Here is a 26,730-nt window from a genome sequence, read left to right on the forward strand (position 1 = left end):
ATAATCGTCTCTCGATTAATAATGGCGACATAATCTTAAAGCTACCTGCTTCTTTTAATTGTTGGTTCTACCAATTTTCACGTGCTCTATATTGCATGCTGTCTTAATATTGTTGCTTTCCATGGCATTTCTCTTTAAAAATATTCTGAATTTTTAGCTTATTAAGTATTGTCTTTAACTCAGATATAGTTAGTTCTGTATCCAGAATAATACTAATAATTAATACAAGTAACTGCACACTGTCGTTGGCGATACCTTGAATATTGTTTTTTAGGACTGTGTTATTTATTAGACCTGTCTTATCAATTATTGGTTTTAGCATTAGGCTGTGCTAGTCTGCAACTTTGTGATAGGAATTAAAGAAGCTCAATGGTTGCCAGAAATTCATTTCGAAAGAAGTGTCTCAGAAATATGTGATGAAACCATAATCAATCTCCATTTCTTTGTTGTTTTCTGTTAAATATGCCAATAGATTTTTAATATTATTTATGATGAGGTTAAAATTTTCTGTAGATGCTCCGTACATATTTAAAATTAGAAAGCACTAGATATGAAATACTACTATCATCATATATGCTTGCAGATATTGTACTGCTGCGAAATTTATTAATATTACTAGCTGCAATATTACCCGCTGTTAAACAATCATTCATAAAGAATCTCGAATTTTGGGGGGAATTTCTTTGTCTCAGAGCTGTGCTGATGTCTCACTACACCCCCCACCCGGGATTTGGCAAGGAAATTAAAATGACTCTGCCCTTTCCAGGACTCAGATGTGGTCGTTTTGAACGGAAAACCCAAGTGCAACTCCCCCCCCCCCCCCCCCCTCGCCCCCCGCCCCAATACATGCAATACATGGAAACTGTCTAGATGCACAAGAGGAATGTCAGGTTAGTGTACTTTATTTACTTTGGTTGGAAAACTCAAGTAGTGAAAATAGGTTCTAATACGTAATTAATCATAAAATCGGTCCTAACTACATAACTATATGCATAGCGCTACACAAGGAGTGCCTAGAATCTCAATACAGTTCAAAAATTGAAGACGCCATACAACTTGTATCTTCCTGCTGGGAAAATATTTCACAATACCACTCGAAACTAGGAGCATATGTACTCAAACTCTTTGCTTCACCTACAAGCTGGTGGTAAAAATGAATGAGTGAAAGGTACTATCTTTATTTTTGGTGGAATAGTGTTCAATTGATGAGTTGCTGGTGTTGGATAGAGTGTAATTTATTAAGTGTATTACCTGTAAGCATACAGCTGAGGGTTGCATCTATCACTTATTGATATCGGAGTTCGCTACAGATGTCTCCCCCTGCATTTCTCGACAATCAGCCTGCAGCCCAGGTAATTGAAGCCAACACTTGCTGCCACAACTGATGGAAAATGCTTCATTGTTCTACTTAGACAACGAAATTGCCATGAAAAAAATCACACTTCTAATCAACAGGTCATAATACAACACATGTGCTGGGGAAAATCGTCGTCCCAGAAGACTGCAACAGGACAGAGGGGCAGTTGAACTTACATTCTCCTTGACGTACAGCCAGTAACTAGCGATATAATACGCACTCCTACCTCCTACGGTGAAGACACAAGCTTTTTCAAACATGCAACTGCTACCACACTCCACATATTTCTCTGCGGCATACCATTATCCCCTGCGGTCGCTGGCTGCACCCATACCGCCTTGAGGCTATGGTGCAAGCACTGGCTCTTTGCCAAGACAAAAGCATGTAACGCCAACTAAACAATGTAAAATAAACGATGTTAAAATGTAGCCACGCTTTAGCCAGAGCGGAGTTGCGTTGGGCGACAACACACAGCAGACCGACCACCAATACCTCCAGCAGTCAGCCATTCTGCTAGGAAAAAACAGTTCACTGTAAAGATTGCATTTAACGTCAACACATCTCTTACAAGCGAGCATCTATTAAAAAGGAAAACAGAATTACGACCGTAATAAATGTCCACATTCCACGAAAATAGGTGCAGTCCATTTTCTTTTAGTTTTATGAGCAAAATCGGTATTGTTTTTACTTTTGACTGCAGGATACATTTCGCAGGGCATTGGTGGTAACTTAATGTATATTAATAAGTACAAATAATGCGAGAAGTGTGATTGAGGGTACTTACGTTTCCTACTTGAAAAGACATGTAAAATCCATTAGTTTCCTAAGAGACAGAACAGCAGTCTCCTGACTTAATTCAGGGGGAGATATACACTGAGGATGCCTTTCTAGGACATCAGAATAGTATAGAAGGAGGTAGTTTTATCATTTTAAAGTTTGTCACCATAGTGACTGGGTTAGGAAACTTGCATGGTGGTTGTATGATTGATGTTGGACAAATATATCCTGCATTAGGGTATTAGGATCGTTGAATTCTGCAAGACTTATAGTTCTGAATCAATATGGATTTAACATTATAGCATTTTTAGGTGATGCTGTCATGCGATCTACACTTTTCTCTTTTTTTCACCAATAAGATAACAGAACCTCTCTTTATTTCTACTAGCTCACGCATGTTGTGAACAGCACCATCTGGCGACAGTCAACCCTGGAACAGTAATCATATACATGACTGTACAACGAGGAGACAATGCTCTTCCAGATGGAACACCAAGACATCCGCTATCCAGTTACTGTGGAAGATGAGATTACATGTATAGGATACAATGCCGCAAACTATTCCAGTTTCCATATGTTGCGATGCCTTCCACATGTTTGTCAACGAGAAACATCGCCTCTCAGTTTTATTCATCCTGTGTGTTGTGGGAGCTGCAGAATTTACGCCATGTGATGTTCAGTTTTCTATGAGAGCCAATGGATCGAAATGTGTTAATGTCGATTTTAACACAGACCTCAGAGTCATGGTAGAAAAGAAAAGTGCCTGCTGCTGTACAATGCTGCAGTCATTCAATGCCTGGATGTGTAACAGCTATATAAACAATGAATTAAACTGCTCATCAAGGAACAATATAGGAACCCCTCTCTTTTAATTGAACATCTGTTGATTATGGCCTTCGTCCAGTGCAATCGACAAAACGTTATGCGGGATCGATGACCAAGCAGTTTGGTCCCTTCCCACCCCATTTTAAACCAACCAACCATAACTTGATGCAGGTCTGTATAAGACTTCGCCAACTATCCACCTGCTTCAGTGGAGTGATTGGTGTGTATGTAATATGCGCGATGTCAACACGCAGACGGTGTTTGTTTTTTTCGATATATCAGAAGAGATGGACATGGTAAAGTTTTATAGGAGATTCTATTACAAGGAGTGGTATAATTGGTTAAAGTTTGGATAGATATAGTCCTCTCAAAACTACACCGATTCTGCTCATAAAGCTAACAGAAATTATCTGTATCTGTTCTCTTGGAATCATGACTGTTTTTATTATTATTGTCACAACTGCAAAATGGTTCAAATGGCTCTAAGCAGTATGGGACTTAACATCTGAGGTCATCAGTCCCCTAGAACTTAGAACTACTTAAACCTAAGTAACCTAAGGACATCACACACAGCCATGCCCGAGGCAGGATTCGAACCTGTAACCGAAGAAGCCGTGTGGTTCCGGACTGAAGAACCTAGAACCGCTCGATCGCAATTGCTTGTTTAAAAATAGATATTACAACAAGTCCTGTGTTGTTTTATATTTTATAACTTCTAATTATAAAGTAGACACCACTTGAATTATAGCTCATTGTGGAACATAGAAATGATAATGTTTTTCCCGACATGTGACTAGTTTGTGTGAAACAGGCATTGATGATCAAATTGCTTACCAAACTAGAACACAAGAATCTGCTGCTATTGCGACTGATTGTCTGCTGGATGACAGAAACTTTACAGGCAGATCGACAGAGGGGAGTTATGGAGCAAAACGTGTCGAATGGAAGCATGCAAACGGTATTTGTTTTTGATGTATCGGAGAGAGAGATGTGGTAAAATCTTGTAGCAGGTTCTACGAGGGTAATCCGGAATTTAACGTTACAAGTCATGTAACTTTACCATGAAATGTCCGTGAGGGAAGTTGGTATCACTGCCGTGTAGCGGGAAGCCAGCACAGGGAACGCACATTCCCAATACTCAATAGCTCATCGATTAGTACTGTTAGAAATGAGCGTTCTCATTCTGGCTGCCACGAAGTGTGAAATGCGCGCTGTAATTCGCTACCTAAATGCTAGGGCCATGAAAGTCGCTGTGATTCATTGCTAAATTCTTTCAGTTTATGGAGAGGCCGTCAAGGCAACATGTTGCGAAATGGGTACGGAATTAAAGTTTTGGAAGGACAGAAGTTCACGATGGAGATAGAAGAGGAAGGCCGTCCATTGTGACTGATGATGTGGCGCAGAAAATTGAAGATCATCTTCTCTCTGATTGCCGTTCGACAGTTGACAACCTGCATGCAGTTTGTCCAAACATTTCACGAACTGTTGTTCATGAAATCGTAATTGATCGCCTAAATGATCAGAAGCTGCGTACTCGGTGGGTGCCCAAGATGATTACCGAAGCACACAAAATGCCAGTGCCACTGGCGAATTTCTTGACCGTTTTGAGACTGAAGGCGAGTCTTTTCTCAACTCTCTAGTGACAGGGGATGAAACTTGGGGTTATCACCGTACTCCAAGAGCAAATGACAATAAATTCAGTGGCACCATAGTCATTCTCCTTTAGCCAAATAATTCAATACTCAGCAAACTGCGAGGAAAATCGAGGTGTCAGTTTTTTGGGACAGAAAAAGGGTTCTACTCGTCGATTATTTTGGAAAGAGTTGGAACAATAAATACTGCAAGATATTATGGGACCATGATGAAACTTGGCAGAGTCATACAAAACAAACGTCCTAGGGTGCTTACAATGTGAGTCTGTCTCCTTCATGACAATGTCCGTCTGCACACTGCTCATGCAACACAAGAGTTGTTGACTTCGTTTGGTTGGGATGTTTTAAGCCAACCCTCTTACAGCCCCGATCTCACACCTAATGACTATAATCTGTTCACTAAACTGAAAGCGAGCGAGGTGGCGCAGTGGTTAGCACACTGGACTCGCATTCGGTAGGACGACGGTTCAATCTCGTCTCCGGCCATCCTGATTTAGGTTTTCCGTGATTTCCCTAAATCGTTTCAGGCTAATGCCGGGCTGGTTCCTTTGAAAGGGCACGGCCAATTTCCATCCCAATCCTTCCCTAACCCGAGCTTGCGCTCCGTCTCTAACCACCACCACTAAATTGAAGGAACACCTTCATAGAAAATACTTTTCTAACGACGACGAGCTGCAAATCGAAGTGAAGAACTCGCTGAAAAATGCGGTGGGAGATGTCTATGACACAGGAGTTGAAAAACTCACCCCACATATGACAAAATGTATTGAGGTAAATGATGATCATGTGGAAAAATAATGCAAGACCTATACTACAAAGCATATTAATATTTAAAAATAAATTCATTTTTTGTACATCAAAAATTATTGTAATCTTACTTTCCAGGTTAGACTTGTACTACAAGACAGCTCTCGCGATTTTTTTTTTTTTTTTTTTTTTTTTTTTTTTTGTAGACGCCAGTGCGATATAGCATCACACTGGCAAAACGGGGTCTGCCGTAGTGTACAACATAACAACAACCTCTTGAATTATTGCTTGCTGCTGTCGAACACAACACGATTTTGTTTTTCCGATATGTGAGAAAGTGGCATGAAAGGCTGTGTTCTCTAATATTATTTCATCTGTCTGAAATATTTATAACTCATCCGTGCCTGACAGTTTATTTACAGAGATTGGTTTGAATGCGAGAGACGCTCCGAAACCATGTAATTTGTGCATCAAGTTGAAAGAAATCGCTTAACATAAATTGTTTTTTGTTTGGAGTTTAAACTCTCATGTTATCTTTACTCTGATAATGATTTCAAAATAATGAGGACATTTTGCAGCAAAGTAATGGAAGTTCCTTTTTTGATTTGACACTGGTTGGACATGTATAGGGGTACATAGTTCGAACTTAGCAGTTTGTTCATCTGTAATGGGGTGCAGTGCTGCAGTTTTCTTTTTTGCACTTTCTTGAATGTTAAAAAATAACAGGAGAGGGGAAAGAGGCAGATATGAACTGTATCCTGCAGTTGAACCTAAAAACTACACCGATTTTTCTCATAAAACTAAAAGAAAACTGCGACTGTTTTCGTTGATGACATTTATTAACGTCGTGATTGTGTTTTCCATTTTAGTAGATGCTCGCTTATAAGAGATGCATTGACATTAAATAGAATTGTTGTAGCGAAGATTTTTCGCCGGCATCTCGTGGTCGTGCGGTAGCGTTCTTGCTTCCCACGCCCGTGTTCCTGGGTTCGATTACCGTCGGGGTCAGGGATTTTCTCTGCCTCGTGATGGCTGGGTGTTGTGTGATGTCCTTAGGTTAGTTAGGTTTAAGTAGTTCTTAGTTCCAGGGGACTGATGACCTAAGATGTTAAGTCCCATAGTGCTCAGAGCCATTTGAACCATTTTTATTTTTTTGAAGATTTTTCCTAGCGGAAACGCTGGCTGCTGGAGGTGTTGGGGGCGGGCATACTATGTGTGGTTACCCGACACAGCTGTGCTCCGATTAGGGCGTGGCCACATTTTAACATCATTAATCTCACGTTGCTTAGTTAGTGTTACATCCTCTTGTGTTGGCGAAGGGCCGATACCTGGACCGCCCCACGGCGAGCCGGGTGCAGCCATTTACGGGGGGATGGTGATATGCCACGGAGAAAGGCGCGGCGTGCGTTACCAGTTGACTCTTTGAGAAAGCAGTGTGTCCCCGTCGTAGGTGGAGCGACGAAGGGAGCGCGGGAGGGAGGAGGAAATGAGGGGGAAGGGATGAGGGGAAGTAGAAGTGCCTATAATTTCGCTAGTTCCTGGCAGCACATCAAGGAGAATGTACGTTCAACTGCCACCCCTCTCTCCTGTTGCAGTCTCCTGGGACGACGATTTTCCCCAGCACATGTATTGTATTATGACCTGTTGATTACAAGTGTGATTTTTTAATGACAATTTCGATGTCTAAGTAGAACAATGAAGCATTTTCCATCAGTTGTGGCAGCAAGTGTTGGCTTCAATTACATGGGCTGCAGGCTGATTGTCGAGCAATGCAGGGGGAGACATCTGTAGCGAACTCTGACGCCAATCAGCGACAGATACAGTCCTCAGCTGTATGGTTATAGGTAATACACTTATTAAACTCCTGTCTATCCAACACCAGCATTTTGTCAGTCGAACACTATTCCCGCCAAAAATGTAGATAGTGGCTTCCGCTCCTTTATTTTTTCCGCCAGCCTGCAGGTGAAGCATAGATTTTCAGTACATCTGCTACTACTTTCGAGTGGTATTGTGAAATGTTAGTGATTGTAGGTACTCCTTGTGTAGCGCTATGCATATAGATGTATAATGAGGACCGATCTGTAAGATTGATTACGTAATTAGGAGCTGTATTTACTTCAGTTTCCCAACCAAAATAAATAAAATACTGAACTTCCTCTTCCGCATCTGGACACTTTCCATATGTTAGGGGGGGGGGGGATGCAGTTTTGGTTTATGCCCAATTTATGTCCAAAAGTACCAGGTTTCGATTCCCAGAAAAGGCATGGTATTTTTTTATTTCCCACCAATTCCTGGGTGGTAGGTTCGGTGGGACATCAGGAAAGTCCTGGGACAAATAATTTCTCCCCAAAATTAGAAATTCCAGTCAAAATTCGAAATTCCCACCAATAGGTTAGGTGGGAGAGGGAGAAGGGGAGGGATGGAGAGGGGGATGGGGAGGTGCCGGGGACCCACATTCTGGCTGAAGAAAACATGTGAATGGATGGGGATGGGGTGGTGGTGAAAGGGGTTTGGGGTAATTAATTGATCAATTTAATTGATTTGCATATCTATTTGATATCAAAACTTCACCCCGGCTGCCATCTCCCTGCTACTCCCATCATGGTGGGGTCGAGAAGCTCAGCTGATGTCACCTGATCGATATGGTTTAGCCGCGATTTTGTATTACCACAGCGGCAAGTGCACCTGTAGCAGGTCGCTTTTTTACCATCAGTGGAATATATGAAGCATTACACCTCACCAAAACTGACCCTTTCGCGAGGAAGGCCACTACCTTTTTCGCTTTAACCTTAAAAAGTCACGTTACGATATTGTGGCGATCTGTCGGTTTCTGCCCATCCATCAGTTCTTTCCTTATATTGATCCAGGCTAGGCTGCATGCGAAGGTGCCCAAACATAATTCCGGATGTAGAAGAACGTGTCTTACATGTATTCGTGGAGGTTTTTCGGAATGTTCACGAACGACGACGGGAGGATGTCCATTTGACCTAAGTTGTTCGAATTCACGTTGCCGTCGTTCGCAGGTGAATGTAATTCTCTGCTCGCAGCTTGCGTTGGTTTCACGGTATGTACCTTAGATGCTCGCTCTCCATCTTCATTTATACCTCTATCAAAAACTGGGAGAGAAGTACCCTACAACGCAGCCTTTAATTGAAGTTCTGTTGGTTGTTCATCACGCGAAACGTGTAAAAATCCATACACGTCGTATTTTTGATCGGGTTCGGTAACCCAGTCGCCGGATTTCTGTGAGGGATACTGAGATGATATCCCCCTTTCCAGAACATAATGGGATAGTGTAGAGTAACGTAGTAGCAGTGCGTCTCCGTTGTCCGGCGAGGAAGTCGCCGTGTTGGCGTAGGACAATGTCTCTCTGGCGGTGGAGTCGACGCCCATCACCATAGCCTCGACCTCGACCACAGCAGGCGCAGTGTAGAAGCACGCAGGCCGTCCGCTCGCCACGCGATACGCTTGGATCTCCACCTCGCAGCTCCCTTCGCGCATGTTCTCGAGGGCTGTTTCAGACTCATGCACTAACACAATGTGATCCACCAGAACTTTTTGTGTTTTCAGAGCAGTCACCCATGCAACTCTTTAATTTTACACTCTCTATGAGTCTCTGCCTCGTCGTCTCACATAAAGTAAACTTGAAAAAATTGTGCTTGGGCATTTGATGGAGGAAAAAGGAATACTACTTTATGGTGCACCTGCCCCTGCACTATGAAGGCCGGTTAAAACCCAGGCATGACCTGAATTCTATCTGCCCCAAACGAGATCATGTGAAAACATAAATTATATTTTTATATGCGGCTCCTTCAAAGGATCGAGCGGCTCTCCTATTGTGGAAATGGATACCATGCCATTCCCTCCCTCCGTTTCGGTGCCGCACAAAATCCACATGCCTTGTTCGTATTTTCAGTTGTGATGAGCCTGTGATTAGTGTATTCTGAAGTTGGATCGTAGTCTAAAGCACTTTCCTTAGATACTCCCCAGGTATTTATTGCAAATATTTGCCGACGTTCAACTTATCGTTCATCAGCAACGAGTAGGCACACGTCTGCCTCTCCGACTGTTTCAGAGGGACGCCTAAAGGCCATTCGTGCTGCATTCTTCTGACGCCTAGAAGTCGGATCTCCTGCTGTCTCGGAAGCACGGTGATAGGCCATGCGTTCTGCTGTATACTGTCGTCGAGCATATGACTGCTCCGCCGCCACAGGTGCACGCCGAGACGCAATGCGTTCAACGCTCTGCTGACGCGGTCCATCAGCTTGCACCGAGGTCTGAGCCACTCGAGCATTTGTCTCACACTCTGCCATCTCAGTTATGCTCTGTTCGGCATGAACGAACGATTGTTGCCGTCTAACCACGTTCATAGCGCGAGCTCGTTTTGAGCCCCGCGAAAGATGCGACTTGCGTTTTACAGTCGTTGGATTTCTGAACAGTAATACCGAAACCGACGAACAGATGTCGTAAGATATCCGACACGGACAACCCAACCTAGTAACTCACTACACTAACAGTAATACATACAAATGGAAGAAACGATCGGAAATCCAAAACAAATGCCAATTTAACCAAGGAAAGAAACCTACAAACCTAACAGAGGAACGAACTATGGAGATAATACAGACCAACCAAATCACCAGACAAATTATGAATCACTGAAATCCAACGAGAAAACCTAACTCATTGTTCAAGAATCACGATAATATCATAATCCAATGGACTTGTAAAATCCAGGTTCTGTACTATCGAGAAGATAGAAGCAAACTGAATCTACCATTCAGATCCAAACTCTGTTAAGATTTCCAATAATATCCCAATCCAACACACTTCTCAAACATTCTATGTGCTGCGAAATATTTTCATGATCATATGTTACATTGCTATGGAGTTCAGTAATTGATTTTATTCTACAAGAATTTATTCTGCTGTCCTAGTTCTGTGTACAAACTTATTTCATTTGTCGAAACAGCTAAAAAACTCTCCGCTAAATTTCGTGCATTCATTTGATAGTTAACTTCCGTGGATTACTTTTTAGTCACGTTACTCATTCCATGGGAACAGCAGTCACGTTGACGTTTCATTTTTATTTTTTATTTTGTTTATTTATTTACTTTTTTTTTTTTTTTTTTTTTTTTTTTTAAACGAAGGTACCCTATTTCTCAATTCATGATAAATTATATTCTCCAAATCAATACACACTTCTGGAAGTAGCCTATGTGTTAATTCACCATATAAGCTTATTCCATGCCAAATTTCTCCCAAATGTAACCAACCGTTTCAGCATGAAGTATCAAACATCCTCAGACACAACCTCTCACAGTTGTAATATACAGGACCCATATGGTATTTTATTACTTGTATATCAGTTTTGTTAAATGAAGCAATTCCTTCTTTTTTCTTAACTGCTCTGCAGAAGTAAAATCTGTAACAATACACCCAAACTGCTTGTTGCAGGGTCTCCAGAGAGCAAATAATGTCATTTGGATGTGACAAGTATTAGTGGTCATGCAAATACGCAGTTCAACTGTTTGTCTCCACTGTCCTCGAATATTCTGATGTATTAAGTGTAGTTGACTTAATTATTATACTCACTGAATTATGAATGGATACAAAGATGTTATTTTCTGATAATTTCTGAAAATGCTGAATCACGATCTGTTTGTATGTGTGCAGTGTACTAAAGTACTAAATTACTTTTCGAAAGTGAATGTTCGTTCCATTCTTAATTTCTCTTAAACTATTGATACTTTTCTTACTGAAAATAAGGTCCTACCTGACCCCCATAATCGCTAATATTTTGCCACTAATAAAGGTGCCACCCTTCCTTAAGATACTTGCTACTGCTCTATCCATTTCTCCCTATACTCTTCTGTACAGAATGACCAATATGAGGCACAGTACTCGTCAGAAGCCACCACTCCAACTTCACATTATCTTTCGCTTCGAAATACCACTCTGATCATCACAATATACACGAAATACTAATGTGTAATCTCGATGATGAAGCTGTATTTACAAGGTTGTATTTATTTAGTATCTCAATGAATAGTTTTGCCCTCCACCTGGCACAGATCAGTTCTTCATTTAAAAAAATTGGAAACCTTGTCTTCTAACTATAGTGTGTCCTCCAAAATGTGACCTATGCTTCTTGTATGACAACCAACCTACGACAAAATTGGTCTTCTTTTTACTGATTTTCATACATCGCAGTTTTAAGACTTTTACTAAAATGTTTTTGAGCCCTATTTAGAACTACATCTGCCTGAGGCTCAGTGTATTATCTAACTTATTTGTCACACAAACCAAAAAAGTTGTCTTCTACATCTACATCTACATCTACATTCATACTCCGCAAGCCATCCAACGGTGTGTGGCGGAGGGCACTTTACGTGCCACTGTCATTACCTCCCTTTTCTGTTCCAGTCGCGTATGGTTCGCGGGAAGAACGACTGTCTGAAAGCCTCCGTGCGCGCTCGAATCTCTCTAATTTTTCATTCGTGATCTCCATGGGAGGTACAAGTAGGGGGAAGCAGTATATTCAATACCTCATCCAGAAACGCACCCTCTCGAAACCTGGCGAGCAAGCTACATCGCAATGCAGAGCGCCTCTCTTGCAGAGTCTGCCACTTGAGTTTGCTAAACATCTCCGTAACGCTATCGCGGTTACCAAATAACTCTGTGACGAAACGCGCCGCTCTTCTTTGGATCTTCTCTATCTCCTCCGTCAACCCGATCTGGTACGGATCCCACACTGATGAGCAATACTCAATTATAGGTCGAACGAGTATTTTGTAAGCCACCTCCTTTGTTGATGGACTACATTTTCTAAGGACTCTCCCAATGAATCTCAACCTGGTACCCGCCTTACCAACAATGAATTTTATATGATCATTCCATTTCAAATCGTTCCGCACTCATACTCCCAGATATTTAACAGAAGTAACTGCTACCAGTGTTTGTTCCGCTATCATATAATCATACAATAAAGGATCCTTCTTTCTATGTATTCGCAAAACATTACATTTGTCTATGTTAAGGGTCAGTTGCCACTCCCTACACCAAGTGCCTATCCGCTGCAGATCTTCCTGCATTCCGCTACAATTTTCTAATGCTGCAACTTCTCTGTATACTACAGCATCATTCGCGAAAAGCCGCCTAGAACTTCCGACACTATCTACTAGGTCATTTATATATATTGTGAAAAGCAATGGTCCCATAACACTCCCTGTGGCACGCCAGAGGTTACTTTAACGTTTGTAGACGTCTGTCCATTGATAACAACATGCTGTGTTCTGATTGCTAAAAACTCTTCAATCCAGCCAGACAGCTGGTCTGATATTTCGTAGGCTCTTACTTTGTTTATCAGGCGACAGTGCGGAACTGTATCGAACGCCTTCCGGAAGTCTAGGAAAATAGCATCTACCTGGGAGCCAGTATCTAATAATTTCTGGGTCTCAGTGAACAAATGAAGCGAGCTGGGTCTCACACGATCGCTGTTTCCGGAATCCATGTTGATTCCTACAGAGCAGAGTCTGGGTTTCCAAAAACGACATGATTCTCGAGCAAAAAACATGTTCTAAAATTCTACAAGAGATCGACGTCAGAGATATACGTCTATAGTTTTGCGCATCTGCTCGACGACCCTTTTTGAAGACTGGGACTACCTGTGCTCTTTTCCAATCATTTGGAACCTTCCGTTCCTCTAGAGACTTGCGGTACACGGCTGTTAGAAGGGGGGCAAGTTCTTTCGCGTACTCTGTGTAGAATCGAATTGGTATTCCGTCAGGTCCAGTGGACTTTTCTCTGTTGAGTGATTTCAGGTACTATACAGTTTCTCCACCTTTGGTTAAACTTCTCTCTTAAATCTGTTCAGATCTTTTGTAGTCTTATCTAATTCACCCTGATGGATAACAAACTTCCGATTCTGTTTCACTATGTTTCTATCTCTATCACACATCTCACATAACCAGTGAAGGGTATTATTTGGTTCCTGGTTGACCATTCCAATAGAAGACCGAGAACAGTCATATCTAACCACATCATTAATAGGAATTACAACAATTTATCAAGAATAATGTTGTACGTTATATACTTAAATGCAAAAGTCGTCCACAAAAGTTAGGGCTATACGTAAACAAACTAATATTTCTTTGAATTGACTTATCTGCAAAAGTAGCATTTAAACTATCCTTCATTAACATGTAGTGAGTAAGAATGGTATAGATTTGACGTAGTTATACCGCAATGAAAAAAATCAAAGAAAATCGTTCCTATTTAGTCCATCGAGAATGTAAACGTAGTTTACAGATAGAAACGTGTTTACGGGTTGTTTTTATAATTTTCTAACAATAATGATTATTAATAATAATTAGTATTGATGTGTCAACAGGCAGAACGAGACAGGAAATTGTCTCTAGCTGGCCATGTGGAAGCCGAGGCGACAGAACCGGTGGAAAAGTTGGAGGTAAGTGTAATTGTTCGCTTTATTTTTTTGACGAAACAGTATTCAGAAATGAGTGACACGAGTTATACATTATTTACTGAAGCAATATAAGTTTTCGGCACTCGATTTTCGATACATGGCCTTTTTTTATGGCTACGTTTTCAGGTTATTAGACTTGTATGAAGTCTAGGATACAATTTGAGGGTGGACAGGCGGAGGTGGTAGGTGGGGAGGGCAGCATGCTGCAGGAAATGTGTAATGCAGTTTACTCCCAATAGTACTGCCCTTTAAGCTGTTTTTCAGGTTTTCAATTTTGCTTATTGTGAGAACGAATAAGTGGATTTTAATTTTACGTTTGATTTCTTACGGTATTGTGGATGGTGATAATTTCAGTCACTTTCGATACATGAACAACTACACGATTGAGAGAAATATATTAAAATTCAAAACTTCCTGAAATGTAACGCTTTCTAATTATACCTGAATTTAATCGTCTTTTAATTGGAGAAGAGTATGTTTCGTATAAGAACCGAAAACAAGCTTAAAATGTTAATTCTGTGATTGGTCAGCGTGCTTGTTTCGTGTGTTATAAGGATGGCTCAGTGTAACAGAATAATGCCTTTCTGACATTCTGGCAGACATTTCCTCAGTCATAATTTTGGAGATGCATAGTTAAAATTTTCGACGGTTTGCTTGTGACGGTAACTAATGGTTAACGCTGACGAGCGTCTCTTTTAAACAGCATCCCACAGGAGCAAATCAGTTGCGTGTTTATCTGTGTTATTCGTACCTTAGGTACTTGGTCTATGCACGCTCTATTTAAAAGATTAGTTTGGTGTAGTCATAGGGCCGAAACGCGCACGTCTGTCTTCAAATCCTGCACTTTACTGCAAATATTAAACTGTTGCTGTGATCCTGCAGTCAAACGGTACATGCATTGGCTGGAATTTCGAGTTAATAAAATACACAGAAATAAAAAATACAAGTTAAATGAATAATTTAAAAACAAGGTCTCTATCCTAACGTTTGTAATTGTTGTAGATGGAAGAGAATTACGTTAAATAATGTTTCCTCAAGAAAGGCCATTTCAGATAAACAGGAAGGGATCCTATGATAGTAAGTCAAAGTTCAGACGGAAAATACTCTCATCAAATGCAGTAAAGTTACGTTGAGAGCATTACGAGAACGGTAGCAAAATCCCGAATCTAAATGGTCATCAAAGATACTTGAAAACTAAATCCATTCCGTGCTCACAATACACGAAATATTCAGGAGCTCAAAACAGTTCACAGTTGAAAATGATGATTCACAAATTAACACACCCGATAGAAACAGTAGTGTTCTACTGTATCCTGTACCATTGGCTGAAGGCCATCCCCACCAAAAATACATTGTTCTTACCTGCTATAAAAATGACTTGACTCAACATGACCACTTTCCCACACTAAACTATTACATTACAACAATATTTAAATAAAATAAATGTTATAAGCATTTGGTCACACTCAGATCATTTGCAGGAATTATAAATAAAGGAATGTTCATAAATAAATAAGCCTGTGAACTTGCACAAATGCGCTCATGTTAAACGACAACGAATTGTACTTAAGTATTATTAAACAATTATTTATGCCTTTTTGTCAACAGCGTCTTTTGGTTCTCTTTTCAGTCATGGTGTCCACTAACACATGCGACTGGCCAGTTTTGAATTTGAACAGTTTTCTAATACCAATTGCAGTAAACTTGTACATCAAGTTACTGGCAAAATAGAAACCTGTTGATTAAATAAAAACACGAGTATGACAAAATATGAACTGCTGATGCTGTATTCATTTGCTGTGCAAGTGTGGAGAATACGACCCTCTGGAAAAATTTTATAGTAAAAAAGTTATAAAAGACGTCGTAAATCAATAAATAATGTAGATACAGATACGTAGCTTTCAGGGATGGCAATGTTATCATCTGAGATACCGTTTGTTGAAATCGCATGAAACAGTTAAATGTTGTTAATTCCGAGATACATCGAGTAAATATTTATTCACTGTGAAATGTTAACTAATGTAGTTTTCAAGATATTGAGATACTATTGTGTCATTGGATGTGCCTCATTTTTCTGAGATCACAGATGTATTCAGAGTAGCGTTAATGTTTGATGTAAATTGTTGTCGAATCTCAACGACCTGTAACTTAACTATCTTTCTGCTTTGTCTGACACCCTGCCATGTCTTGGAGCATTGACCCCGCACAAACGCCATGTAAACGACAGTCGTCAAAATTCCTCGTACTGGGGTTTTCCCTGTTTTCTGCGGCTCTGCTTGTCTTTGAACCTGGATTCGCTCGTACCGGTCACCTAGCCAGAAGCTGAAACTGCCGTGGCGTGTCCTGAGTCCTTGCAATGGCCAGCTTTCAGCTGTGTATCAAATTCACCTTACTGCTAGCAACTCTAGGCGGCCGATTAGGTCGCCTACATGCTCGTAACTTTACACACTGAACAAGGAAACTCTATGTAAATAATAATAACACTAATATGTGTGTATTTACGGAAAGAATTATTCATATCTATTTACTAAAAGGAAGGTTAGGTGAGAAAGAGCAGGTGGAATACCCACCAGAGAAAAAGAAATGCGGTCAGTATGAGAAACATACATGTTAGACAAGCATTTTAAATTAAGTTTCGGACTTATTACATTGTATAAGAAAATTGCCCTTAAACGTTCTGTTACAGTAAAGAGAGCTCCCTCTATGGCTGACTACAGAACTTCGCCAGATAATGAAGAAACATAATCTGTACGTTAAAGATTCAGGCTACTGAACAAAGAAGCAAAACGTGTGCAACACCAAAATTAGGTTGTATGCTGCACGTAGAATCATGCAGCCCCTCAGCTTCGGTGTAGGAAAGGCAAATTCTTACACTGTTTTTGAAGCGTCTACAGACGAATTAAAATACGTTTTCTCAACTGCAGTCAGTTATCAAGCCGTGATAAATTATCAGCCACAAGATAGCAATTTCTAGACAGACGCGTTTTCCTTAAAACATCTTTCTACACCCACAGTACGAAAAACAATCATGAGAGTCTCTCCTGAGGCAGGGGGTAATGTTCGGATGAGCATAGGTATAATTAAAAATGTAGCCGATACTACTTCTCCAGTGCTCAAAGACATCTCCAGTCTCTCTCTTGTAAGTGATACATATTCTAGTGAATGGAAGCAAACCTTAATTCAGCCAGTACCCAAGAATGATTATCCAAAATCGCCAAGCAACTATAGGTTGATCAGCATATTACCCGGAATATCTAAAGCCTTTATGTTCATTGGTCATAAAAAACAGATGAAGTATTTTAAAACTTACAACATCTACAATAAATATCAACCAGGCTTCCGGACAGATCATAACACACTAACTGCATTAACCAAAGTAACTGGTGACATCAAATATGCCATGGACAAATGTCAAGCGACCATTTCAACACTGTTCGATTACAACAAGTATACGATCTATATCTACATGAATATTCTGCAGTTCACAATTAAGTGGCCCGCAGAGGGTTCATCGAACCATCTTCAAACTGTTTCCCTGCCGTTCTACTCTCGAAGAGAACGCGAGAGAAACGGATACTTACAATTTTTCCGTGCGTACTCTTATTTCTCTTATTTAATAACGATGATCCTTCCTCCCTATACAGGAAGGCACCAAAAAAATATTGTCGCATTCGGAAGAGAAAACTGATGTTTTAAATTTCGTGAAAAGGCTCACCGCAACGGAAGATGCCTTCGTTTGAATGATTGCCACTCCAATATCATCCCATATCTGTGACACTCTCTCCTCTATTTCGCGTTAATACAAACGAGCTGCCCTTCTTTGAACTTTTTCAATATCCTCCGTCAATCCTATCTGATATGAATCCCATACCGTACAGAAATAAGTGAGAAGAGGACGAGCAAGCGCAGTGTAAGTAGTCTCTTCAGTAGGCCTTCTTCTAAGTGTTCTGCCAATAAAAACGCAGTCTTTGGTTTGCCTGCCCCACAGTATTATGTATATGATAGTTCCAATTTAAGTAATTGCAATCACTAGATATTTAATTGAATTGACAGCATTAGGTTATTGTGATTTATCGTATTACCGAAATTTTGCGGTTACCTTGTAGTACCTGTGTGGATGACCTCACACTTGCAGTGTTTAGTACAAATATATATAAATCATTTTGCAATTGGTTTTGATCTTATGAAAACTATAATAGAGGGTAAATGACAACATTATCCGCAAACAATCTAAGAGGACTTCTCAGATTCTCTCTTAAACCGTATATATAGACTAGGAACAGCAGGGGTCTATAACACTTTCTTGGGGGTTCCAGATATCACCCGCGTTTTACTCGGTAGATTCCCATCAGTTACTATGAACTGCGACTTTTGTGACAGGAAATCATGAAACAAGACGTGTGACTGAGACGATACTCCACAGAGACGTAATCTGATTACGAATCACAAGTAAGGAACATTTCAAAAGCCCTCTGGAAATCTAGAGGTAGGGAATCAGTTCGAGATTTCCGAGCGCGGTCCAGGGCCATTGTTTCGCCTCTGGAGTAGTGGTAATTCTTAGTCTCTTACTGGTCCTGTTGAAACACGTTGTTAAAACAAATATCGGAGTAGACTAATATTGGACCGCTCTGCGAATGGACACGTAAAATTACACTCTAAAAATAATTTTATTATTAACTGGAAACAAACCGATGCTGGGCTTCGCATAAAAGACGTGATAACAGCTCTTTATTGGGCTGACTCCGCTTACGCGGTGGAAAAACAAAATTGCAAATATCTGCTGAAACACCATAGAAAATGCACCTCCTACTTCTCAGGGACACACCCTGCATATCTTTCTCCATCTTCTGGTCCACCTCCTATACGAATGTGGAACAAAGTACCCTGTAAATTGCGTCTTATCCTAAACCAGTTAGCATTCAAGAGAAGATTAAAGCTTTATTTGTTATCAGCGGCGCAGCTTTCTTTTGCGCGTATCCCAGCTATTTTCTTTATCCCAGCTATTTTCTTTCTGTCCGTAAGAAACCAATATCTATGTCACTAAACGTCTTTTTCTCGTTGCTTTCTACTTCCGTTCCCGTCCTTCCGTATCATCTGCTTCACTTTTTATGATCATACAACCTCATATCCTACTTTGATTAGTTCAGTACTTTTACACTGCGTTTGTACTGGATGACGTTACTCAGATTCGCCACAAACTTAATGAAGAAATTGCTTAATACAATGTTTATACGACTGACATTTCTTTAATTTCGTATATTGACCACTGTAAACATTGCCATTATTATTATTGTTATTGTGTTTAACATTATTATTACATATGTCTCCTATGCTATTGAAATTGTAATGTTCATTTACTAACGACGTCTGGTTAGATGTAAGAGAGGATCTGAAGCCACTAATTTTGCCAAGTGAAATCAAAAGAAGCAAGGTTGGTTTTATTCAGGATTCCAGTACACCATATTATTAACCACTACTTTGGCTATAAAACCCCAGATTTCAATGTAATCACCGTTCAATGCGACGGCCTTACGCCATTTTGCAGGGAGGGGCTGTATGCATCACTCTACTGGACGACGGCGGGTCCAACACCCTGCTGCAACGCTAACCTCCCCATCATCCAAGCATTGCTTCCCGCAAAATGCATTCTTCATTTAGCCATGTAGATGGATGTCTGAAGGTGCGAGATCCAGCTGTAGTATGGCAGAGGAAAAACGGTCCAAATAACTTTTATGTGATTTTCTTGTGTAAAGCCTTGCATTGTCACGCATAAGGAGAAGTTCGTCAGCCGCGCGGGATTAGCCAAGCGATTTAGGGCGCTGCAGTCATGGACTGTGCGGCTGATCCCGGCGGAGGTTCGAGTCCTCCCTCGGGCATGGGAGTGTGCGTTTGTCCTTAGGATGATTTAGGTTAAGTAGTGTGTAAGCTTAGGGACTGATGACCTTACCAGTTAAGTCCCATACGATTTCACACACATTTGAACATTTTGAGAAGTTCGTTTGCATTTATGTGGCGACGAAAATGCTGAAGTCGTTTCTTAAATTTTCTGAGGGTATCACAATACACTTCCACGTTGATCGTTGAACCATGACGGAGGACATCAGAAGACTGTCGCCATGGCGTTACCGTCTGACGGTGCGGATATGAAGTTGTTCCTCGGAGGAGAGGTAGTGTCGCGCCACTCCACGGAGTGCCGTTTTGTTTCTGTTTCGAGATGATGAACCGATGTTTCATCGTCTGCTTCGACACTCGACAAAAAAATTGTTACGATCAGCCTCGTAAGGAGCGAACAATTCCGCACAAATAGTCGTTCGTTGCTTTCGATGGTCATCTGCTAGGCGGCGATGACCTCAGCTGGCATACACTTTCGAGTACTCGAACTGGTGGACGAGGGTGGCAGCACTATCGACAGAGACTCCAGTTGAGCAGCTTGGTGCTTGATTCTAATATGTCACCTCGAATGAGAATGTTCATACGTCCCAACATTGCAGGAGTCACAATTGTGTGCGGCCAGCCGGCACGTGGGAGATCGAACGGGTTTCCGTGAACTTGTTGCGTTAATGACAAACGCCTCACCCAACGAATAACCGTGCTTTTGTTGACTTCCAAGTCTACGTAGACATTCTGCAAGAGCCTATGAGTAACTACGATGCTATTGTTTTCCGCCAACGGAAACTCAATGACAGCTCTCTTCTTGGAGCGCACTTCCGTTTCAGACGCCATTTTGAAGGCCATGGATAGCGCCGTCACCCACTGCAACTTCATAGAACTAAAGAGGCTGAAGAGGGAATATTTCACGATAGCCTACAACAAATTCCGCATCTTTTCAACCTTAATTGGCCAAGAATATTGCATTACTTATTGAAGGCCCCTCGTGAATAAAGTGACTGTGCATGGATTACGGTTTAAGACTTGATTTTCAAGCGTTCTCTTTGACTTGGTGAGTTAGGTTCTTTACATTGGTACTGGCCTGCTTGCAGCTATACCCGTGCGAGCTGGAGAAGCTGTCCCAGTTCAGCGCCCTTCAAGACTGGCTGCGCTGCTTTTCTCTGCACAGGGGCAAGCGCGCCGATTCCGGCCGCAGCCCGGTCGTGGGGCACGTCAAGGTGAGACTAAGTCTACAGCTGTAACTTTACACCAGAAACTACTGGGCATCATACTCGAAAAGATCCATACAATTTTGTAAGACTGTATCCTCTACATGAGTTAAGATAGGAAAACGCTTAGATTTTAGCATAAGCAGTGAAACAAGTAGTTGCCTTGGCCCAAGTTGTAAGTTGCCGATTCATGTGGTTGCCTGTAGCGGCCTCCCAGATGTATCTAGTTCGAACGCTCGCTCTCTCATTCATATCCCAAAACGTGTCGAGTTGAGCTGGCAACAGCACATCAACAAAGGCCTTTTGCGTACTCAGATTCGACAGGTGCACTTAAGTCACAGCAGCGCGGCGGTGCTTGATTCTAATATGTCACCTCGAATGAGAATGTTCATACGTCCCAACAGTGACAGTACGGCACTGCAACTCCTACAGTTCAAAGAATTCGTCGATGGTATTAGCAGCTTCGAGACACTGGTTTATGTGAGGAGGAATCCACAAGAGTCGCACTCTTCCTGTCATGAGGTGGAACACTTTCAAGAGAGTGTCGCACGGAGTCCATGCCGTATCTTCAGCTGTCGTCTCCGCCGCAGTTACCGTCTACCATACCGGTGGACAACCATTGGCCCGCGCATCCGGCATTCAGTTGATTTCACTGCGGCCCGCGGAAGAAATTTGTGGGAGAGAAAGAGAGGAGATCGCACGTACACCGCCCGGGGAGCATTTCCCGATATTTTCGCGCACACACTCGGCTCGTCTCGGGCTTGCAGCTTTATGTCACAGACCAGTGGAAGTTTCGGGTACTCAGCACATGCGCAATGCTAATTCGACACCGCTGGATTTGAGCAAAAAAGTAAAACACAGTTGCAGTCTGAGCACTTAATTTATTTAGTGATACAGAAACAGTCCATGCTTTTGGATGAGACATCAAAAGTGTTTTTGCTCAAATATTTAAAAAATGCTCACTAATAATGTTTGTCGACATTTCCACATTAAATATCAAACATTCGAATAACCTGTCAGTGGCCAAACATCGCACAATTTCTCCTAATGCGTATAGATTGCGAATGCGTATCTCATTGCCGTATTTCGTTTTCCTGGTATTTTTCGCATTAACATTAGTACGTCTTACTTGTCCTGTGAGGACGCTTTACAAAATTTCAACTGTTGAAGCTGGAGGTAGTTTATAATGAATTAGCAGCAATCAGTTACTTTTATAGGCAATTAGTTTCTCATGATGATATTTCAAGATGCCTCACAACCGATCTTCACATGTTTGCATTTGTTTACGTGTCACAATAATTATTTATTTATTATCGACGTTGCATAATTTTGCAATGGAAGATTTTAAGACAGTTACTGCAAAACGTCGTCGGCAAAAAACAATGTTCACGACGCCCAGTTGATGTAAACAGTCGAAGATGGGGTGAACATAAAATAAATGTGCTCTCAAAAATGGGTATTTTAAGGCATTGTTTGATACCGTGTCGTGTTCGGAAGGGGTGCCACCATATTGATGCTTTGCCCCTTAAAATTTAACTTCACGAACGGTATAATTTTGACTTTCTGCACTAGGAGAGATGCTGTCGGGTCACAGAGCGAGGCGATCCGCGGACTTAACTAAGTATTTGAGTGGGGCCCGCAGGTAACTAAAGGTTGCCATGGTTGATCTGCGCAGTGGCATGGCTCCGCTATCACCTCCGATGGCAAGAGGAATATTGCGTACGACAAGCGCCTTACGATCCAGCCACACGCCATACAAGAGAGGGCCACGGGTTGCCGACCGGTCAAGGCGCCTGCAGTGCAGAGATAACTCACTCTGCCTGCGACAGTTACTGCATCAGTGGGGATGCCAAATCTGTTGAATAAAGCGCTCTTGAGCCAGCACTAAGAACCGTGTAATATTAGCCTATGGCCTTCATAAGATGCCGCCTAGCAGTTCGCCAGACAGCATTATTACTGATGCTCAGCTATTGACTTCACCTTTAAAAAAAGTAAATTCATGGTAAATATATCTCCTTATTTTACGTTCAGCTTCTAACATAGTGACTATCGTCTTCTTGGTGAAGAGCAGGTTGGCTGTACAGGTGCCAGCCCCACGCCCGCCCACACGGGGCGAGGGAAACGTAAAACAGTCCGTCAGTCAATGAGAGTTTCAGATTCGACGTCAACGTTCTACTTCGGAAGTGTCGTCATCGGGAGCTAGGACATCGCGAGTGCAGCCCTTACCGACCGCGCTGGCATCTGTATCTAGCTACATCAATACTCAGCAAGCCACCTAATGGCGTGTTGGAGAGGATACTCCTGATACCATTAACTGATCCCCTCCTCCCTGTTCCACTCGGAAATGGCACCTGGGAAGGATGATTGTCGGCAAACATCCGTATTTGCTCCAATATCTTGAATTTCCTCGTGGTGATTATTTACAAAGATGTATGTGGGAGGAAGTAATATGATGTCCGACCCTTCCCCGAAAGTACTTCCTCCAAATTTCAATAGGAAACCTTTGCGTGATGCGCAACGCCTATCTTGTAGCGTCTGCCGCTGGAGTTTGTTGAGCATCTCCCTAACGGTCTCGCGCTGTCCAGTGAATGACAGTGTTTGTCGATCGTGACAGATTGAGTCTCAACCTGCACCTTCAAGAACTATTATTGTATTAGTGACAATTTTTCATCAGATCAGGATCATTTTATGTTGCTTTCACTCGGAAGCTGTTCTATTGGCTCAACGTTATCGGGTACTTTCTGAGTCGTAATAAAGTTCTACTGCTATTGGGCACCTGGGAATGTTTTTTTTTTCTTGCGCGTGCCTCACCCATAACGGGATACTACAGTTATCATTTCTTGTGTTTCATATCATACAGGATTCAGTTGCTAGAATGGTGGTAAACGAGAATATGTAGCTTTTTGTGAATTCATTCTGTACGTCGCGATGGAAGATGTCGATATCTATGAACGGTTAGTGTTCAGTGATGACGCTACGTTCCATTCAACACGAAAACTGAACCGTCACATGTGGAACACAGTAGCCACATACCAGTCGAGCATGCTGTTTTTTGAGGAAAAGACGATTACTTGAATCACGTCTCTGGGTATGATGGAAATATGGCGCACTCCTGTATTATGAGAACATTCCGAGAATTTCATTATTCAACAGGACAGAACAACACAGCAATTGCATCTGCACGTAAAAGCACTTTTTAACAATGGCCCACCTCAACGAAAGATCGGCCGTAATGGGCGTATGGCTCTCGCATTTCACTGTCTGGCGGTTTCCGGTGATTAGGGGTGGGAGTGTAGTACTGGTGTACAAGACTCACACTGCCCCTTGGTTGTTGAACTTACCTAAAGTTGCTTCGCCGATCTTCTTTCAGAAAAGCCGTCTGCGATATTCTGCCCAGCTTCTTCTGCGAAGAATAGATGCTACTCTGGAGGAATTTACTATATTTTTAAATAACTCGGTACACTCGAGAATACTTTGTACTCTAGAGGAATTAACTATATTTTTAAATAGCTCGGTACACTCGAGAATACTTTGGACTCAATCTCACTGTATTTTCATAACACATAACAGTTTTCCTACACTAAAACATTTCCCGTAAGCTCGACACCTTCCGGTCCGACAGAAGCTATTACAATCATCTTTCTATAAATACAGCCTATAAATCTCTCCAAGTTTAACAAGACAACTGTCTAGACTTTACGACAGTAAGTGAGAGAATGAATGAATAAAGTCTCTTCTTTTCTTTCAACAACCTTCAGATGTTTACACCAGCAATATTTTATATCTCACAGAGTACGACGCGTTTACCCCATGGGTGGGAAGTGTAATTTCTTAGGCGGGCTCGGCGACTACCTGCTCTCGCCTATCGTCCGTCCGATACACGTCCGTCCTGCACACAATGTGGGGCAGTAGATATAGTCCTTCTTGACCACACTTATCCCTAAAATAACGTGTGTTCGAGACGGTGGAATTACGAGTGTCTCTAGAATTTACCCCGGAATTCTCGAGGCACTACAACTGTTCGCGTGCAGCTTCCCCTGATCTCACAAAGTGTGAATTTTTTTGGTGGTTGAGGCTCTGTAATACAATGTGTAAAATATATGGACTTGTGAATTCGGATGGTTGTTTTGACGCTGTACTCCTATGAGTAAGTTAAAATTTACCCCCAGTTACTAGGCTCGTTAGATGAAGAGGATACAGTCTTGCGAGATAAGATGGACATTTTTGAAATACCCTGTACAACGCAGTTTACTCCACGACGGCCTACAGACGCTACGCATCGCTTATGAAATAAATAGCTGAAATAAAGTTTTACACCATATCAGTATCCACAAATACCTTTGGACTTCAATTCAAATGGAGTTGAGCGTGAAAGAATAAGGTTAGGAAACTAAAGAAAATAAAATAACTGTGAAATAAGTTTCTCTTAGAAAGTACGCGTCTTTGTACACCTACGAAATCTAAATCTGTTTCTGGGCAACATTCGATGGCATATTACCCCACGCCGTGTATTAACTGCTGCCAAGCGTGCTCAGTCGGGTTAATGTCAGCAGATACCACACGTTCACCCCTGTGGCCTGGAGGAAGACGTTGACGACTTGGGCGCAATATACAATTCTACTGTCCTCTTCATCGCCGAAATTTTGACTGTAGGGTTGGACAACATGTTGGAGAATTCAATGTGGAGACTGAGCAGCCCTCAGAGTACCTTGTATAGCGTTGTGAGCCGTCCAACACCCGTAAATGGTACCGGCCCATGACATGCCTGACTCACTTTCCAGCTGAACCCGTGGAACACCATGCGCTGCTACCCTGGCGACTGGCCGTTTCCATACTCTTTTATGAAGATCATCAATCCCCTGAAGTAACATGCCCTCGTCGATGAAAAGAACACGAGCTCATTTTTTCATCTTCCACTTTGCGAGAGTCCTTGCCAACCGTCTTCGCGATGGAGACAGTTACAAAATGTTTGAATTGACAAAGCCCACACATTTACTTCCTAAAAGGCAACGCGCAGTTCTTTTGAATTCTCCTTGGAATAGCTACAAGTCATAATTTGTTGGTAACAGTCTTCAATGTTTTGTCTTTGAGGGTAGCAGTTAAATTCGCTGTGGTTTCTTATGTTAACGACTGTTCTAACCGTTGTAGGTCTTATTAGTCAACGACGAGGTGTCCGCCCCCGGTAGGTGAATGGTCAGCGTGACGGATTGTCAATCCCCTGAGCCCTGGATCGATTCCCGGCTGGGTCGGGGAATTTTCTCCGCTCAGTGACTTGGTGTTGTGTTGTCCTATTCATCATCCTATCATCCTCATCGAATGTAGGTTGCCGAAGTGGTGTGAAATTGAAAGAATGGTCTGCCCGACGGGGGGCCCTCGCCATACGATAAATAATAAATAAAATGACCAGCTAGCAATCTACATAACTACAGATAACCTAACAGACGATAACCAGTCACTACATCTGCCTTAATAACGGTAACAGATGACCTCAAGCTTGCCATGGATGGGCAAGAGACAGTTATCAAGGAGCTTCTTAGATTTCAGCAAAGTATTTGACATTGTTCAGTTTCATATTTTACTTGCCATACTTAGTAGCCTAACTTACTTGCCATATGCAGTACAGTGCTTCTCTCATATCTGAAGCCTCAACAACGATGCGTAGTGTTCGGCTGCACAAAGTCACTACTGAGGCAGGTAGAATGAAGCATCCCTCAGGGATCGTTATTAGATCCTATACTCATTTCGTTGTGTATCAATGATGTGTCATCAATTTTGTCTTGTTGCAGATAT

At 41.8% G+C, this 26,730-nt stretch overlaps 1 protein-coding gene across 1 annotated transcript in view; it reads left to right on the plus strand.

The window, feature by feature from the left end:
* LOC126272809 (otoferlin-like) overlaps positions 1-26,730 on the plus strand; it is a 189,848-nt gene that overhangs the window by 151,776 nt on the left and 11,342 nt on the right. The window contains exons 18-19 of the mRNA XM_049976035.1: positions 13,751-13,825; positions 20,824-20,949. Of these exons, the coding sequence (XP_049831992.1) occupies positions 13,751-13,825; positions 20,824-20,949 (201 nt within the window). The remainder of the gene's footprint in view (positions 1-13,750; positions 13,826-20,823; positions 20,950-26,730) is intronic.

The sequence above is a fragment of the Schistocerca gregaria genome, chromosome 1 (genome assembly GCF_023897955.1).
Source record: "Schistocerca gregaria isolate iqSchGreg1 chromosome 1, iqSchGreg1.2, whole genome shotgun sequence".
Lineage (NCBI taxonomy): Eukaryota > Metazoa > Arthropoda > Insecta > Orthoptera > Acrididae > Schistocerca > Schistocerca gregaria.